This window comes from Mastacembelus armatus, chromosome 14, assembly GCF_900324485.2.
Source record: "Mastacembelus armatus chromosome 14, fMasArm1.2, whole genome shotgun sequence".
NCBI classification, from domain to species: domain Eukaryota; kingdom Metazoa; phylum Chordata; class Actinopteri; order Synbranchiformes; family Mastacembelidae; genus Mastacembelus; species Mastacembelus armatus.
Genome location: NC_046646.1, coordinates 22217424 through 22231388, shown reverse-complemented (window position 1 = coordinate 22231388; position 13965 = coordinate 22217424). Strand labels below are relative to the sequence as shown.

The window sequence follows — 13965 nt, the reverse complement described above, 5'->3', positions numbered from 1 at the left end:
TGTGATTGCAGTTTTCTTGCTTTTTTTTTTTTTTTTCCTTCTTATGAAATAAAATATCCTGAATCATGTTGCAATTGGTGCTGGTTCATTCTGGCTTATAATTAATTTAGAATTTTACCAAATAGAATTTCACCCAACTAGCGAGAAGGTCGTCCATCTGGCCTGCAGTTTGGAGGGCAAGATGGGGTGTTTTGGAGATGATTGCCCATTCGTGACCTTCCTCTTGGAGAATGTCACTGTGAGGCTGATTTAGATAGCTAGATTGGAACCTGAAATAGAAATTTCTGCTTGACATTAATAAAGTTTATCTTGTCTTACCTTATTAGTTTGCTTATCAGGACATCTGAGTTAATATCAAGAAATTAGACTTTAATTAGAATTTTGTCTCACATAGACCAGTGCAGTTATTTAGCACCATCTTACATATCAATAGCTATGCAGGATTGTGTGAACACAAATGAGTTTTGACACATATTTTGATTTTTGGTACCTTTTATTTTGGAAATATTAGAAGGCTTGATATTTTAGGTGGACAAGACAGTGGTGAGACCAGCAATGTTGTCTGGTTTAGAGACAGTGGCACTGAGAAAAAGACAGGAGGCAGAGCTGGAGGTAGCAGAGCTGAAGACGTTGAGGTTCTCTCTGGGAGTGACGAGGATGGACAGGATCAGGAATGAGGACATCAGAGGGACAGCTCATGTTAGATGGTTTGGAGAAAAAGCCAGGGAAGCCAGATTGAGATGGTTTGGACATGTTCAGAGGAGGGACAGTGAATACACTGGTAAAAGGATGCTGAGGTTAGAGCTGCCAGGAAGGAGGCCTAGAGGAAGACCAAAGAGGAGGTTCTTGGATGTAGTGAAGGAGGACATGAGGATAGTTGGTGTGGGTGAGGAGGATACAGAGGATAGGGTTAAATGGAGGCAGATGATTGGCTGAAGGGAGCAGCCCAAAGGAAAAGAAGAAGAAGAAGATTTGAGTCAGTTCATAAACCTGTAGAGTCGTCCCCTGAAACAGCTGTATTTAAACACTACCAGTATTTATGGATAGATATAGTGTTGCTTTTTTCTCCATTGTGTAGGCCAGGGGTCTTAAACTCCAGTCCTTGAGAGCCACTGTCCTGCTTCTTTTCCATCTATCCCTGCCCTTGCAGCTTCTGATTGGCTGAACACACCTGATCCAGGTAATCAGCAGCAGACGTTTGAGGCCCTGGGTGTATAGGCTGTTGTCAAGCACACACATTTAAAACATGTAAATGTTCTCTAATGTGCATTTGTTTTTGCACTGCGCCACTCTGTGGAAGCTTATACCATTACATAATACATGAACTGCACGTCAATAACAAAATGTGGATAAACCTGTATTTTTTTTTATCCTACCTTGTGGCAGGAGGTCTTTCCAAAGGGAAATGACATTTTCCTGCAGTTTTCAACAAAATACCTTCAGAGCTACGTCTCCAGTGATACGTTTCCTACTTTCACTTAAATAAACGTGTGAATAGAGTATTTTACATAACTGCATTACATGTGGCTGAATATGGTAAAATAAAAATAATAAATTCCCAGTAATATATACATATACTAGTTTAGTTAGTGATAAGTGGCCTCCCGTACAAATTTTCACATTTTATTTTTATTTTTTGTTTATGGAAATTGAGTCATCCAAAAAGCATAAATACAGAAAGATGGTGTCTACAGAAAATTTAAACCCTTGGTATGGATTTATGCGTCAAATGTCGAGGTTAAAAAATAAAAAATGAATAAAGGAGGTTTGATAAACAGGAAAAGGAGCCTCCATGCGGTCAGCCTCCTTCTCTGTCTGCAGCTTGGGGGCGGCAGGCGCACCGGGTTCAGTCAGAGACTTCCAGCCCTTGTTCGGTGGCTCCGCGTCTGTCAGGCCGTGCTGCTGCTGACTACAGAGGAAATTCACCTCTGGATTTAAGCCTAAACATTTACGGTGTGTGTGTGTATGTTTTTTTTTCGTTTAGGCGTTATTTATCCGCGGAGATGGCGCTCAGACTGATTTGTTTGCGTCTTTATTTGAACGAGTGGCTAAGAGGCCGCGCTGACGTCGCCGAGCGTTAGCCCGGCGCTAAGCTAAATGCTAGCGTTGTGCGTGGTAATGCTAGCTTTAATGCTAATTAGATTGTTGCTTTTGTTTGTAAAAACAAACAAGGCTGGGATTTTAGCTGGCGTTTAGCACACAGACGCGGTGTTTCCTGCAGTAACGGTGAAGCTTTTTAGTCGGTTATTTAAAAATAAAAAGTGTCCGGTAACTTGCCGTTAGCAAGCTAGCCACTTAGTTAGCATTACCGTCGATTAGCTTATCTCGAAAGATCGTTAGTTAGCTTCGAGGTTAGCACTGCTACGCTAACGAGCTGCTTATTTGTTCCGGGGTTAGTAACTAACTAAATTAATAACTAAGCTAATGATGTGAACTGAATAACACACATGTTGTCAACTAGCCGTGATATTAGTATTAGCTAGCTAGCTAGGGTAATGTTAGCCTTAGCGTTAAGCGGTTGTCAATGCGAGTTAGCTTGTTGGGCTAAATGCAGTGTGTTTGTGTTAACGAACATCTAACATGTCCTAATTGTTCTGTTTCACAGATAATGCCCACAATAAAACTACAGAGCTCTGATGGGGAAATCTTTGAGGTGGACGTGGAGATAGCCAAACAGTCTGTCACCATCAAGACCATGTTAGAAGGTAACGTTATCCCTCTCATATGATACCTGTTTATTTTCTGCTGCAACTGTTTAGAAGTCTATTTTAATGCACGTTTTGGGAGATACACATGTTTATTTATTGTTTGGCAGATTTGGGAATGGATGATGAAGGAGATGATGACCCAGTTCCCCTCCCTAACGTGAATGCTGCCATTCTCAAGAAGGTACAAAAAACACACACATTGATCACCTGTGATTACTTGTGATCAACTTTGTGATAAGAATTTGTTTGGTGTTTGACAGTTGAACTTTTGTTTTGATATAGCCAGGATTTCTTCAAATTGAATGGTTTAATAAATGGTAATTGTGTCACCGTAGCAGATTTTTTTTTTTTTTTTTTTTTTTTGTCTACAGAATCAGCAAATAATTGAGTTAGTGATTGTCTTGAGAGTTTTCAGTAAATGCTTTGTCAAAACACGGAAATTTGTATACATATGTTTTTTTTAAGTTCTGTTGGTTGTTTACAGTATCTCAAAAAACTTATATAGTTTGTGGAGATGAATATTGTTGTATTATTTTAAAGTGACTTTCTAATATTTCTAACAGTCTACACTCAATAATATGAGGTTGGACATCACAATATCAAAAACACATTTTGGTTATTGCAGAAATGGAAAATTATCCCTTTTTTAAAGTAGTTTGCTGTGATTGCTAAACAAGACTCTACATTTTGTTTGTAGTAATAAAAACAAGAGCCCCTACCATGGAGCGTTGTCCTCCAGCCTGGCTGGGCTTTACGTTCTAGTTGTCCAACCCAGTTTTGGCTTTTGCTGTTTACTCCGTTCAAAAATATGCACAGAACGGGCGATAACACAACATATTCCCATGCTTTGTTTAGTTTTTTTTTTATACAACGAAATCACAAGTCATTCATTAGCGTCTCTACTGCATGCGTTGTATCCTTTGTTTCTCTGATTGCTCTGCCCCCTGGAAATTGATCTCAACCGAAGAGATTCCACACTGATTCTTTGTATAGAATAGAAAAGAGCTAGTCTGGTTGGCCGTGCTAGCAGTTATAGTGCAGTCTAAAGACTGTGCAGTTTTAAAGTCAGATCTCATGATGCCACAAATGTTTCCCTGGTTGAAGTTTTGTGTGTTTTCCTCAGGTAATTCAGTGGTGCACTCATCACAAAGATGATCCTCCTCCTCCCGAGGACGATGAGAACAAGGAGAAGAGGACAGATGACATTCCTGTATGGGACCAGGAGTTTCTCAAGGTGGACCAGGGCACTCTGTTCGAACTCATTCTGGTAAATACACTTTATATTAGCCTACCTTAAGTCTGTTATAGGTTGACTTTAAGCTTCACTGCAAGCAATATATGCCAGATCCCACTTCAGCTGAACCAAAAACCAAACTGTATAATGTAGAAGTTAACATTTGTACATTATTTTTTCCCCTAACATGAAGGTAAGTCCCCACCGTGTTAGTTTTATCAGATTTATCTTTAACTAACAGACTTTCACTTGAACAGTGCTTCCTAACCAGTTCCTAACCATTTCAAGGTATTTAAAAACAGTATGTTCACAGTTCTGTCATCTAACTGGCTTTTGTTTGACACACCAAACAAAATCCCCTCACATACTTGGTCTTGCTTTTTCGCAGCGCTTAAGTTAGTCAAGTCATTGCTGTGTAACGAAGCATCAAGGGCCAGTAACTCATGAAACATGACTGAAATTCATCTGCTGTTCTTAGTACATTTTTGTGATGTCGCTGCAGATAATCTTTTTGGATTCAGTGCTTCTTCTTTTTTTTTTTTTTTTAAATGGACTTGTAAAGCTGAATGTGTGTTTCTTTTGTGACCATGTTTCTAGTGGATATGTTTTTCTGTCCTTCACTGCTGTGGCAGAGTACTGGACATTCACATCTTATCAGATAGGTAAACAGTGCTTAGCTATCATCCAGTTTAACCGCACGTCTTTCCAGCAGGGGAAGAGCAGGTATTTGAAGACTGTTTAAAAGTAAAAAACAACAGAAAGTAATCAATGGATTTTCTGCAGCATGCAAAGGTAAACCAGTCACAGCCTGTGAAAGGTAACCTAAGCAGTTCCTGGGACAGGTTGGGTAATAGGTATTGGTTCAACTCTGGGCTTCCAGGAAGTGAAAGACAGGTTGCAGTCACCATTACGCGTGTTGATTAGCTCCCCCTCTGGCTCAACAGTGTATTTACATACACAAAGCAGGTGGATGCTGAAGTGGCAGGGGTGTTGAAGTAGCTCACTGTGTGCTCCCTTGCATATGAAAATAACCAAATGGTGTTTGCAAAGTTCATGAGATATTGCTGAATGAGACTTTAGTGAATGCAGCTGGGGCATACGAGTGAAATAAATATTGTAATTTTAATAAAAGTGTTTATTTTTTAATTAATTATAAAATAACTGGGTTCCACTGAGTTACATCAGCCAACGGTCCCTCTACTTTCATAAACTTTTTTTGCAGTTTGCGTAATAATGTTTTCAAAAACAATAACACAATATGATGAAATCACCATAGTACCACACAGTGGACAAAGGAAAATATAATGTTCTCAGCATATCCAAAAACTCAAAATATTTCTCTTGGTTTGTGTCTCAGATCTGTAGGATTTCAAATGTTTTTAAAATGTCTGCCAAAAAGAGGCTTAATTTTCAGAAACATGCAGATGCATCTTTTTGATAGATGACACTAACATGAACGTTTCCACCGCTTACCACATGATTATCATGACTGCAGAGGTATAAAATCCTAACTCATGGTGTTGTAAAGTGCTCTGCTGTGTTTTGGTTATCTGGATCATGACCTCTAATCTACAGGCGGGAGCATTTTCCACTGCCATTAAACTTTATCTTTCTGTTCTGCTGCCTTGTCAAATCTCCATATGTAGTTATTTGGCAGGGGTTGCAGACTCGTGGACAAACATGACACCTCTCAGGTTAAGAGAAGCGATAGACGCGTCACAGTTTTGCAAAGGAGAACTTTCTATCTACGGCTCCCACTTTTGCTGGACTTGCTCAAAATGCCAAGTGACCTTTCAACTTTCTGAGAGTATTTTACCTGCATGATTTTCCACCTGAGATCCTCACAATCTCCAGATATGGTCTCATCAAAATCACAAGTAGCTTCATGCCCTGTAGTCCCTGAAATGAGTCCATTAACAGTCCCTGTGGCAGGTTCTTGATATACCTGTCGGTCGGTCCTGACAGCCTTGCCCTGCTCCTCTTCGTTTCACTGTTGTCTCTTCTGTTCAGGCTGCCAACTATTTGGACATCAAAGGCCTGTTAGACGTCACGTGCAAGACGGTGGCCAACATGATCAAAGGCAAAACCCCAGAGGAGATCAGGAAGACTTTCAACATCAAAAATGATTTCACAGAGGAGGAGGAAGCCCAGGTACTTATTCCATCCGTCATCTGTCTGTCAGATAACAAGCTCTTGTGCAAGTTAGGAGAAATTTTCTCTGAAATGGTCCTCAAGAAAATAAAAAATAAGATTTTTTATTTTTTAAATCTTATATATGAGATCAGAGATTTGATAGTTGACCTGCCTTACACACACTTAGAAACTCAGTTTTTGTCTCTCCCCTCTTCCACAGGTACGCAAAGAGAACCAATGGTGTGAAGAGAAGTAAAGGGGACACTCCTGCCAACACTACCACACTGAATAGGATTGTCCCTGCCTACCGGTTGCACTGGCGTTGTTCATACTTGTTAATATTTACATTTAGTATATTCAGAGTCCCACAATCCCCATCATCTTCCCTCAGTTTCTCTATACCAGTAGCATGACCATCTTAACTTGCCTGTGTGGAGTTCATAATTTAAATGAAGCTCTCTTTTGTTTCCACATGCTGTTGTGTATTCACAGGAGATGAATAGTTTTGGTTTCATGGCTTCACCCCTAAAACATTACAACCCTTTCATATTCTATACTATTAATTGCTATGGTATGTTTTTTTTTTTCTTTTTTTTTTTTACTGGATGTGTTTGTTTTCCTTTAGGCTCATTGATTAAATAAAATGTTTTTTTTTTTGAAAATGAAATGAAAGGGTGAATCGTGTTTTCGCTCTGTAAATTCATCTGTTCTGTGAAACCATGTTAAGGGTTTGCTGTTAGACAGGAAACGTGACGTTTCAGGTTGAAGATATTTTTCTGCATAATGTCCCTTTGGACTCGAAGTACTTGTTACACAGCGTCGAGTAACTCATTTCTAATTCATGTTGTATTGAATTGGAAATGTTTCAGAGCTCTGGCTTTCGGCATGATTGAACATATTGAAGGAGTAAATAAAACACAAATAAAGGTGCTTGTCTGTCATTTTTGTTTTGGAGAAACTAGGCGCTGAGTAGCATGACCTTTTTAAAAGCAACGTCTCACTGTAATCAGTCAGTAAACTTGGACAAGATATTCAAAACCTTTTAATACATCAAACAAAAAAAACAGGTAATACATCAGAGGCGTTCATGGCAAAAAAAAACAAATGTCTGCGGGTTCCCACTGCTGATGTGAACATCCTCAAATTAAAAGAAGCCATTTCTAGCACAAGAGCGCACTCTGCTGGAGAACAACAGTTTTGCTGTACAAAAGCTCAGCCTATAGCCTGTCCACAGCGTTATAGGCTGAGTCCAAAGCTGCAAACAGAACAGTAGAAGCAGTTTTAATCAAAATGTCTAACATTACATTAAAGTTGGAACATGCACAGATCGAGAACGTATATGAACGCTGCTGCAGTAACACTTGACCAAAGAGAAGTAAAATTCTGCACAAGATATCAACCACAAAAGGTATCGCTGTAAAAATGGAAGAAACAAAAAAATTTTTTTTTTAGTTATTTCTTTTTTTTTTTTTTTTACATAAAAACATATAAAAGTTTAATTATAATAGCGAATTCCAACATTTATAAAAACTTTACAACACAATGCAATATAATAGTACCCATTTGGTCTCAGATAAGTTTATGGAGCTGCAAAATTTTTAAAGGAAAATAGCCAAGAGACTTAATTTAAAAAAAAAAAAAAAAAAATCTTTTTGCCTTTCTGCTTTCTCCAACAAAAACATCTGACCTTTATAAAATCACTCAAACTTTATACAAAAATACCAAAAATTAGGGGATAACAGAACAAAAATGTAACAACTGACAAAGCAAGAGACTGGCAGCCTGAAAGTGCCTAAACGAAATGTTGGCGTGACTGAGGGTGAACTCTTGTGTTTTTTTACCTGCTGTAAATCTTATTCCTTTGTCAAAGGAGCTGCGCTAGTATTTAGAAAATATTTGGAAACGGAAGGAAAGTGTACTGTTAACAAAATGGCAGCTATAAAAGTGAGTCTGTCCCTCTTCCAAGCTGAGGTTCTGCTGGTCAGGCTGGCTGGTGGTTGGTCCCTGCTCCCCTCTCACGGTTTAATGGTCTGGTCTCAGTGACTGATGGATGATGGGTAATGTGGAAAGTGTGTAAGTCAGATTAGCTCCTGCTGTGCGACTTCTCTCTGCATGATAAATTTTTAGGCCCATCGATGTGGTTCGTTTAGTTAACAGCTTGTTTGCACAACAGTTTCTGATATAGTCATGGAGGTCAAAGCAGAGGAATAGGGTGATGAGTTTTGAACCGTCCTCAAGGCAAAACTAATAGTAGTTTAGTTGAGTTTAACTGCAGCAGATGGAACGAAAGGAAGAAAAAAAATCATCGGTTTTGTTTCGGCTCCAGGTGAAAGCTGCCTTCAGCACAGGTCAGCATCCGTTCAACTGGAGCTGGTGGGTCATTTCAGGGGCTGGACCCTCTACACTAAATCTTTGCCTTCTCTTTTCACAGACAAATAATACTCTGGTGCATTCAGGTGCTCTTGGTCAACTTCCAAATCAATAATTGCTAAATTTGCATTTGCAGTATGAGCTGGAATGAACAGTTGCGTCTATGTCTTAACTTTTACACATATTAAGGGGATTTATTCTGTCTGTTCTCACCTGGTACAGCCGTCTGAACAACAGCATGTCCAGGCTGGTAGCAATTCACCACCTGCAGTGATTTTTCATCTTTTTAGCTCATGTTGGTTGTGTGATGTGGTATTTCCTCTCAGGTTTACCACAATTGCCTGAATGCTTTATTTAAAGAAGTGACCATTTGAAGGAGGCTTTGAGAAGCCTGGCTGACGTATTTTGTCTTTAGAGAAACCAGCCTCTGAAGTGAGAGACAGCTAAAATCCTACAGGGCAGATTCTGGCGGTCACCAGGACTGAAGGGTCCCTCCACCATCCTGACGACCTCGGTCACTGGTTTTGGATGTGGCAGAAGGACCACAGACAGATAAATGTGAAGAAGGTGATCTTCATGGCTCTGGAGGAAGCTGAGGTGCACAGGGTCGAGCATGTGGGTGGGCTAGAGTGATCACTGAGTCTCTGTTAGCACTTTTAGAGAAAGTCCTGCGGCCTTGGCGGCCGACAGCGCTGTTGTTAAGCTTTGCGTCTGCTTGCCGGACTGTTCCAGGTATGTGTGGGCGTGTTTGGCCGTTGGCTGGTGGAGGCGGCTGTGCTTGCTGTCAGACTGCTCCAGGGGTAAGCGTGTGTGTGTGTGTGTGTGTGTTGGCAAAGACAAGGGGAGGTGTGTTGATGGTGAGGTGGGAGGCGGGGAGCAGCCGGGGGAGGGGGCGCGCTGGTGCTGGTACAGGCGGTGGCGGGCAGGGGAAGGGGAGGGGGGCGAGTCTATAGCACTTATATCTGAAGAAGTTGGGCTGGGGCAGCCTCCTCCTTGAAGGTAGCGAATGCACTTCTTTTTCCTCCTAGGAACAGTCAGAGAGAGTTATCTGTGAATAGAGTGTAGATGGTAAACATCAGCAGGCTTCAATGAAGATGAATCGTTCACACTGAGGTCAATGAAGAGCGAGACAAACTGCATGATCAGCAAACAAACAGTAAACCAGCAGTGCCAGCCTGTATGCATCCATCTGTATCTGAGTGAGAGTTTCCAGACCACTACAAATCCGGGTTTAGGAAATTCTGGCTAGTTTTTGTGCTGAACTAAAGTCCAGGGAATTAGTCTGCAGTCCACACAGAACTGAACTGCTGCTGAGGTTCATTTCTTTCTCTCATGTTTTACACAGACTCCAGGAGTGAAATGTATGTTTCTGTGGGTTAATGTAAATATCACTGCAGATTGACTTATTATTTGAGACTAGGGAACTCCAGGCTAATATTTCTAATTAATATTCTGTGTGAGATATTTAGCACCGTTAATATAAAATAATTAACTCCTTAAAGTAAGAGAATTCAGATTCAGTCCGAGCGGCGTCAGGGAGTTGACGGAGTCGTTGCATGCATACCAAACTAAAACTTCAGAAATTACATGGCGTTTCCTTTCCTTTTTTTTTTTTTTGGTCCACACCACTATTCTACTGGTCTGTGCCAAGTGCACCAGTAGACCAACTGCAGTGGTGTGCTGTGCTTTGTAAGGTGTCATACTTAAAAGCAGACTTGTGTACCGCCGAGCACAGCATCAAAGCAGTTAACAGGATCCCATGATCATTACCAGAATATGATATGAGTCACCAGGTTTAACCACAAGGAAAGGTGCTAGGCCATATTTAGAGAGAGGGAGAGAGAGAAGGAGGGAGAGTGAAATAGAAAGTGATTTCTAAATGTCAGAGTTCACCATCAAAAGGCGCGAGTTACCACATTGCATGAATGGAGAAAGTTGAAAGCAGATGGGCATGAGAACGCCATCAAAATGCAAAGCTGCAGGGAGTGTGTGCGTGTGCGTGTGTGTGTGTGTGTGTGTGTGTGTGTGTTGAGCTGTGGTGATAAGGATTCGCTCTAACCACATTCATCCCCCTTTGTTCTCTCAAACCGAAACACACACACGCACATGCGCGCACAGATTTCCATGACGTGATGGTGGGGAAGACGAGTCGCTACAGTTCTGTGGTGGCTGAAGCTTCTTTTTGTAGAACCACAGATTCCTGACTCCTGCAGCGAAGCTCTCGACTCTCGTCTGTTATAATTCCTGCTGCGACTAAAACACAGTGTGAGGTGGTGACAGGCCCACTGATGACTTATATTGCACTGTTACCGTTTTCTGCTGCATTACAGAGAAGTGGCTGTACTGAGAAAAGACTCTTGGATCAGGGTTGTAGCTGCTGTAGTGAACAAGTCCAGATGTAAATTTGGATTCATGGCCCCGTAACATGATCACTAAATTAATACTAAACTGTAAAAACCAAAGTTCCTGCTTTATAATTGTGATTATTCAACAATATTCTCCCAGCTATCCCAGACTAACCCTGTGTTCACTGGGATATCCCCAGCTTTAGTTCACACTTACATGGCTGCTATCACTCATTTTATCAATTTAGCAACATTTGCTGCTGAATTGGACCTTTTGCTATTTTCACTACTAAGGGTGAAATTTTTTATTACATGTTTGACCTTGATTGTGTTACTTAGCAGGTCTTTTCAGCTTTAGCAGAACTCTAACCTTGGCCTCAATTTAACAGTTTTACGTTTCTTGGCATTTTATGACACAAACACACGAACAAAATAAACGGCTGCTTTTCTGTGTATTATTGATTTAAAGGAATATATATTTCCTAATATATCTGGATGTTTCTTTGTGATATCACGTCTCTGACATGTATATATAGTAGCTATATGTTCTGCAGACACAGCGTTTTTATTGTTATTCCCCTTTATCTACTCTAACAGCAGAAACTCAACCACCTTTGGCCTCTGAGACAAAGACAATGAAACATGAGAAAACAAGTTTTTGGTAATAAAATAAATCTGGATCAAATGTTTTTTCTTAAATTCTTTGCCTCAAGATAAGATTATTTGAATCTGATTTTACTGATCCTGGAGCAGTAACCCTGACAGGAAGTAGATTATGCTGCAGGGACAGGTTATTTGTGGATGGCTGTTTTTCACCTGTATTTACAGTTAAAACTTTTATTTTTGCAGCAGCAAGTTAGTGACAGACAGCATGTAGAGCTCAGGCTGGCTTTTCAAATGTTCTTGGAGGTGAAGCTCTCACGGTCTGATTTATTCATGCAGAGGTGATGTTTGTTGACGTAAGACCTGAAACATCTGGGTGGTCATATGTGGACAATAAAATTACAACAGCTTGAGAACTTCATCAAATTAAGGAGAGTATTTCTACTTCCAGGTCAGCTCCACCTCTAAGAACTGGCCGAGTGATTAGACAGAAGTGAGGGACTGATGAACAGCCGGTTAGATGGAAGCAGAGATGAGTTTGCTGGACAGCAGCAGTGCGATGCTATGGAGTGGGTGGAGGTGGATGTTTGGTACACACCTGCAAGGACCGCACCAGTCGGTTTGTTGGTTGAGGCCGAAGCGAGCCCGGCATTTCTTAGGAGAGCCCGGGTCTAAGCACAATACAGAGCATGCACAAAAACAGGAGGAAAGGCAAAAAATAGAGGTGTAGAAGAAGAGGAAAAAGGTTAGAAGGCAAGGAGAGAAGAAGACAGAGGAAGAAGAGAACAGAAGAAAGACATAAGAGACTGTCAGGGAAGGGAAAATCGCCAAGACGGCTGTTCCTTCACAGCAGGTCAAACTGTTAGTAGCTGGTTACAGCAGAGCAAAACAACAAGCACCAACAAAACCACCCAACACAGACACAATTTAGTGAAATGCATCAGTTATTCTGGAACAGGCTGTTAAAACAGAGAAAGTAAAACAGATCAGAGGCGGCTGCACTGTTAGTATGGGATTTTATTAAGGTTCTTTGTTAAGAGGGCACCTCTCCTTAAATCCAGAGGTACATCATGTCCATCATCTCTGTTTGTTGCTTAAGATAAACATTAGACTTCTAGTTGAAAATCTTGCAACTTCCACATTTGATGTCCAGGTTTTTCGAATTGGCTGCACATAATAATTTCGAGTTGCATTAGCTGACTGCGATCAGCTGCTTCGTGCCTGTTTATCAGTGGCTCTTTCATCAGCTGCTCAGCAAACTGCGACTGTGAACAGCCGCAGAACCTCTTCACAATTCTGCCACCCTCTCTTGAAACTCACGGATGCCAGTTGAGATCAGTAACACTACTGCAAGTTTTTATTTTTGATGCTACATGCTAATGCTAGTTTAGCATGAGCCTCCACAAACTGTGTGGGATAAACTAGGACATGTGAAAACTTCACTACATGTGTTTTCATCACTGTATTGATTAAAGACCAGAGATGGGAAAATATTCTCGATAGCCTTAACGTGTGGAAGGAAAATTTAAAACTTCCCTGATGTCCGTTAAGATTCGAAACCTGAAGATAAAGACACAACGTTTTGTATGGCGGGGATTAAAATCAGGTTATGTGGAAAACAGAGTGGGTGGGTGGTTTGACGTTAGAGAAACATCCTGCCTCAAAGACACTGAGGATGTTGTGCTACAGAGCGCCAACGCAAGTTCAAACTCAGATACTGGAGAGTCGACACAGTGGCTATTTATTTTCTCAGACTGACAAAGATGAAACATTTTGGCAGTGGGCGTTTACCTGTGTTGGGGTCTTGTTGCTTCTCCCTTTTTCTCCTCTTCTTCTTGCCCTGTTGAGAAGAAAAAACAGAATCCCACAAAGACATAAGTCTGCTGAAATGACAGGCTGCTATAAATTCACCATCAGGGCTGGAAATAATGAGCAGATTTTTTGACCGTTGCTGATATATCTACTGTAGCTCCTTTGGTTTGTCTCAAGAAGGATAACATGCTTAGATTAGTTATCAGGCATCGTTTGTAAAGATGATGGGATTGTGCTGGTGTGCAGCTGTTCTCGCTTTTCTTTATGAATTGCTTTGTCTGGTTTGGTTGCCATAATAAAAAAAAAAAAAAAAAAATTCTGGATGTGTCTTTACAATCCCAGTTCATGTGATTTTATTTGACTATCCTCATGTGAAAAATGGCCGGTCAGGATGAGACCTTTTTTTAGTTTTCAACAGAAATATTCACTGTAATAAAAAAAAAAAAAAAAATCTGTAAAAAAAAAAAAAAAATCTGTTTAAAGTACAAAAGTGCAAACAGCAGAAAACAGGCAACCATCTTTACAAAAGCAAGAGAAAGCTAGAAAGATAAAGGAAAAACCAAGCATTTGCAGTACTATGGCATTTGTAAACACACTTCATGCAAAACTGGTGCATTGTGGCCAGAAGTAATTGCTGAAAAGCAGAAATGAGACACTTCAAAAACCAGTTTAAAAAAGCAGTTCTGGATCACCTCCCATCCAAAAATCTTGATATTTGCATTCATATTCGATCATCTCCAGTCTGACTGTACTGTGCGAC

At 40.5% G+C, this 13965-nt stretch overlaps 2 protein-coding genes across 7 annotated transcripts in view; one reads left to right on the top strand and one right to left on the bottom strand.

The window, feature by feature from the left end:
* Positions 1 to 1796: 1796 nt before the first annotated feature.
* Positions 1797 to 7005, top strand: skp1 (S-phase kinase-associated protein 1). Its single transcript, XM_026329241.1, has 6 exons — positions 1797 to 1953; positions 2606 to 2705; positions 2816 to 2889; positions 3832 to 3975; positions 5953 to 6093; positions 6296 to 7005. The coding sequence occupies exons 2-6, from the start codon at positions 2609 to 2611 to the stop codon at positions 6329 to 6331; spliced, it is 492 nt and encodes a 163-aa protein (XP_026185026.1). The 5' UTR covers positions 1797 to 1953; positions 2606 to 2608; the 3' UTR covers positions 6332 to 7005.
* Positions 7006 to 7104: 99 nt separating this feature from the next.
* Positions 7105 to 13965, bottom strand: part of tcf7 (transcription factor 7) — a 62134-nt gene continuing 55273 nt past the window's right edge. For 4 of the 6 annotated variants that reach the window (XM_026328017.2, XM_026328019.2, XM_026328013.2 and 1 more), the window contains 2 exons: positions 13185 to 13233; positions 7105 to 9469 (listed from right to left, as the gene is read on the bottom strand). In XM_026328017.2, the coding sequence (XP_026183802.1) occupies positions 9402 to 9469; positions 13185 to 13233 (117 nt within the window). In that variant the 3' untranslated portion in view covers positions 7105 to 9401. Of the gene's footprint in view, positions 9494 to 13184; positions 13234 to 13965 lie in introns of all 6 variants that reach the window. The other 2 variants (XM_026328016.2, XM_026328018.2) reach the window with 1 other exon arrangement.

Excerpts from the sequence above, each read along its gene's own strand:
- skp1 (XM_026329241.1), top strand. The coding sequence starts at position 2,609 with ATGCCCACAATAAAACTACAGAGCTCTGATGGGGAAATCTTTGAGGTG. Across the intron at positions 3,976-5,952 it reads CTCTGTTCGAACTCATTCTG|GCTGCCAACTATTTGGACAT; the intron begins GTAAATACACTT and ends TCTTCTGTTCAG. Across the intron at positions 6,094-6,295 it reads CAGAGGAGGAGGAAGCCCAG|GTACGCAAAGAGAACCAATG; the intron begins GTACTTATTCCA and ends CCTCTTCCACAG.